We start from the raw sequence: 3,271 nt of genomic DNA, 5'->3' as shown, positions 1-3,271 counted from the left end.
GCCCCGCCCCTTGGCCGGCAGCGGGGTTGCTAGAGGTGGTTAGCGTCCCGTTCCCTGGATTGGACAGGGCACTATAGGTACTTCAGGTTATCTCGGTATAACCAGGACCGCTCGCGTAGCCCTGCCTCTCTTTCTATATCGAAACGTTGTCCGCGTAGAGAGGTCTTTTGCCTTGTCACTCTCAACGGTCTAGCTCTAGCTGGGATGTGCGAACCCCACCTTTATCCTCTAGACTCTTTGTTTCACCACTAATTGGCCCTTGAGTTATTATTAAGCACTAGTCCTACCAGTCTCTATATGATTTCCCTGTGGTTGAGTGTTTCCCTCTGTGATGTATCTAGTTTAAAGTGTGAAGACCTTTAGTCAACTTAGTCTCACTACTCTGCCCGTCGGCTATGTATCGCTTGGAAAATAAAACTTAGATAGATCGATAAGACAATTAAATGAATCACTACTGGACACACCTTCCTCTTTGTCTTTTAACAGTAACTCATTCCGTCAGAGAGCCTCGATTCTCCGTTTCCAGTGTCCCGGTAGCGGGAGTGTCAGAGTTGTTATCTCCCGTGCTGTTAACTGTCTTTGAGAGAACCGTTTACTCGAGACAAAATAAGACTACCATTTATTTTTGAAAACACTCTGTTTTTGTCTTTTACAATCAAACACACTTCAAAATACACAATTGTTACTCGGTCACACACAGCGTTAATCAAAAACATGCACTTGCCTTAATGCTCTATAAAATGCCTGGCACAATGATAACACTTATCTCTATATTAAATGCTTATAATAGTTATTTCATTACCTTTGAGAGATGACGAGGAGACCCACGAGATCAGGAGCAGAGTTTCAATCGGTCAGAGTTCTGAGAATTTAGTTTATGTATCGATCTCTCCCATGAGGAATCGTTGGTTCAACTAAATTTCGAGATTCAAGTTAGCCTGAGTACTCTAACCTGCCCTAAGGCTGGATAGTATTGTCAAATAACCTGCAACCGTGAGTCCAGGGCAAGGCACTGTGTCGCAACAGCACACGTGTCACTGGGTCAGTCGGAGACAGAGTCGATTCGAGCAACTTTCCAACCGTTTTCAGCAGGTGGTAATTCTGCCGTTGATCTACCGCAGTGTCTGGGGCAACAACCCGGCCGGTGCTACAGTGTTCCGGGTCAATTAAGACGTGGCCCAACGGTACACTCGGTCCAACGGTATGCTGCACACAGGGTCAACTGATCGATAGGTAAACGGACTCTTACCCTGGTATCCAGCAAGTTAGAATCTTTAAGTAATTTGAGTCAGGTGGCAATTACCCGAAGTCAAATGGTTGCCTAAATGAATTCAGAATTCAAGAAGTCAGCGCCAAAGTAATGGCAAATGTCTCTTTATATACCTTTTGATTCTCTGCACCCGATCTGCTGCTCCTCCCATTCCCTCAGAGCAGAGAGGGTGATGACATATCTTACAACAGGAAATACTTTTCTTACAGTGCATATATGGGCCTCTGTTTATGACAGAGCCCTCACTCTATCAGCAATGAGTCTATCAGCTGTTCCCATTCAGAGGGGTCACTTGAGGCAGAGGGTGAATCTTCCTGACACCAGTCAGGCTCAGTAGTTGGTTGGCTTGAGTCGTCTTCTGGTGGCTTTGCCCAATCCGGTATTTCAGTAGGCGAGGTCATCTCTGTCCCTACCCTTGGTGGGTAAGACAGGGGAAAAGGACCAGGAGGTAGATCCATTTGGCGTTTTACTACACCCTCTCCAGGATCTACCCCTGTCTCTTTCTCTTAAAACACCTTTTTGTGAGGTTAAACATGCTATTCCCAATATCCTACCATCTATCCCAGTCACTATTCCCCAGGTTGATGTACACTTAGTACCTTCCTTGTTTTAGTACTCCATCTTAATTCTCATCCTCAGATATACTTCATCTGAGTGCCTGCATCTGGCAACTATTCTACCGTTCTCAAACAACTCTACATATTCTTCCTCCAGGGGCCAACTTTCCTGAGGATCTTCCCTATACCACTCTTTCCTATTCCTTACGCAAGCTCTATGACATAAGCATTTTTGCAAAGCGCGTGTGATCTACTCCTGGTGCTTACTCCTCCCATGTCCCACAACATGGTGTACTGTCCTTTAGTCTCTGTCTCACAGCCTGTGCATCTTTGAACCGGTCTCAGTTGTCCTTCTTCTCCAACCTGTTGAATAGGTCTCGTAAGCCATCCCATGTAATTCAACAGTGCCAATTCTCTTATCCCAGTCTACTTCTTGTCCCTTGTAAACCATTGTTAAATTTAACTCTTCTGGCTCTTCTACATGTCCCCATCTATCTCCCTTGTTTACTATGGGTTTTAGGGTTGGCCACTTATCTCTGCGGGCTAGACATAACATACATACGTTGTCTAACATCCGTCCTCTTAACATTGATCTCCCGCTGAGTACCCCTTCAGTACTTCTATCACATGAGCCACATGTTTTAAGAGCGGCAGGGTGAGGAATTATTACTACTGGTGCTATCCACCCTACAGGATAATCCCTAGTGTCTGGGACTCAGTCATACCCTTACGTTCTAATTCTTGCCCATCTGGTTATTACTCTGTGCCTATTGGCCTATTAACTTCTTCTTCTTCCCAATCTTCTTCCCCGGACTGGGTGTCTTCCATGGGGCCCTGGAGAAAGAAAGGTTATTCTCCTATTGTCTACCTTGCCCCTTCCTGGTTCTCTTTTTGTCCCTGCGACTTTGAGGTCCATCGTTCCCCTGGGGGTCTTTCTGGGTCAGAGCTCCTACAGCTCTTTCTGCGGCCAGGGTCAAGTCGGCCAGTCTATGGCCTAAGCCTGAGAGGTTCTCCCTATATCTTAGCTCTAACTTTGTGTCTGGACCATTCCTTTCAGGCCCTCTTTGCTCAGGTCTGGGGGGCACTGAGGTAATACAAGTGTGCCAGTAAGAATGTCTATGATTCCCTGGCTCCCTAAACCTGTACCCATTTTGCCTCCTAAGGCCTCTTTGGGTTCCTCTTCTGTGCTTCCTACTGAAGTCAGTCAGAGTTTCACTTCCCCCTGTCTCAGTACACCCAATCACTTTGGACATTGGCTCTCTCCTAGCCTTTCTAATGGCTATTTCATCGTCTGCGCTACATAATTGCGGCCACATAATCGCTAGGTTCCACTGGCCACAGCTGAGTCTTTCCCATTTTGGTGGGAAGATTTGGCAACTCCATAGTGGTCTAGCACTCCCGTACATGAACCAAGGGCTCTGTTTAGCATGGTGAGGTCTTCCTG

At 46.4% G+C, this 3,271-nt stretch overlaps 1 protein-coding gene across 1 annotated transcript in view; it reads left to right on the top strand.

Moving 5' to 3' along the window:
* Positions 1–2,920, top strand: part of LOC127909039 (voltage-gated potassium channel subunit beta-1-like) — a 94,162-nt gene extending 91,242 nt beyond the window's left edge. The window contains exon 4 of the mRNA XM_052468900.1: positions 2,885–2,920. Coding sequence (XP_052324860.1) covers positions 2,885–2,920 — 36 coding nt within the window. The remainder of the gene's footprint in view (positions 1–2,884) is intronic.
* Positions 2,921–3,271: the final 351 nt, after the last annotated feature.

The sequence above is a fragment of the Oncorhynchus keta genome, chromosome 18, assembly GCF_023373465.1.
Source record: "Oncorhynchus keta strain PuntledgeMale-10-30-2019 chromosome 18, Oket_V2, whole genome shotgun sequence".
Taxonomy (NCBI): Eukaryota; Metazoa; Chordata; class Actinopteri; order Salmoniformes; family Salmonidae; genus Oncorhynchus; species Oncorhynchus keta.
The sequence above is the reverse complement of the archived record's forward strand: the minus strand, read 5'-3'. Positions and strand labels throughout refer to the sequence as shown.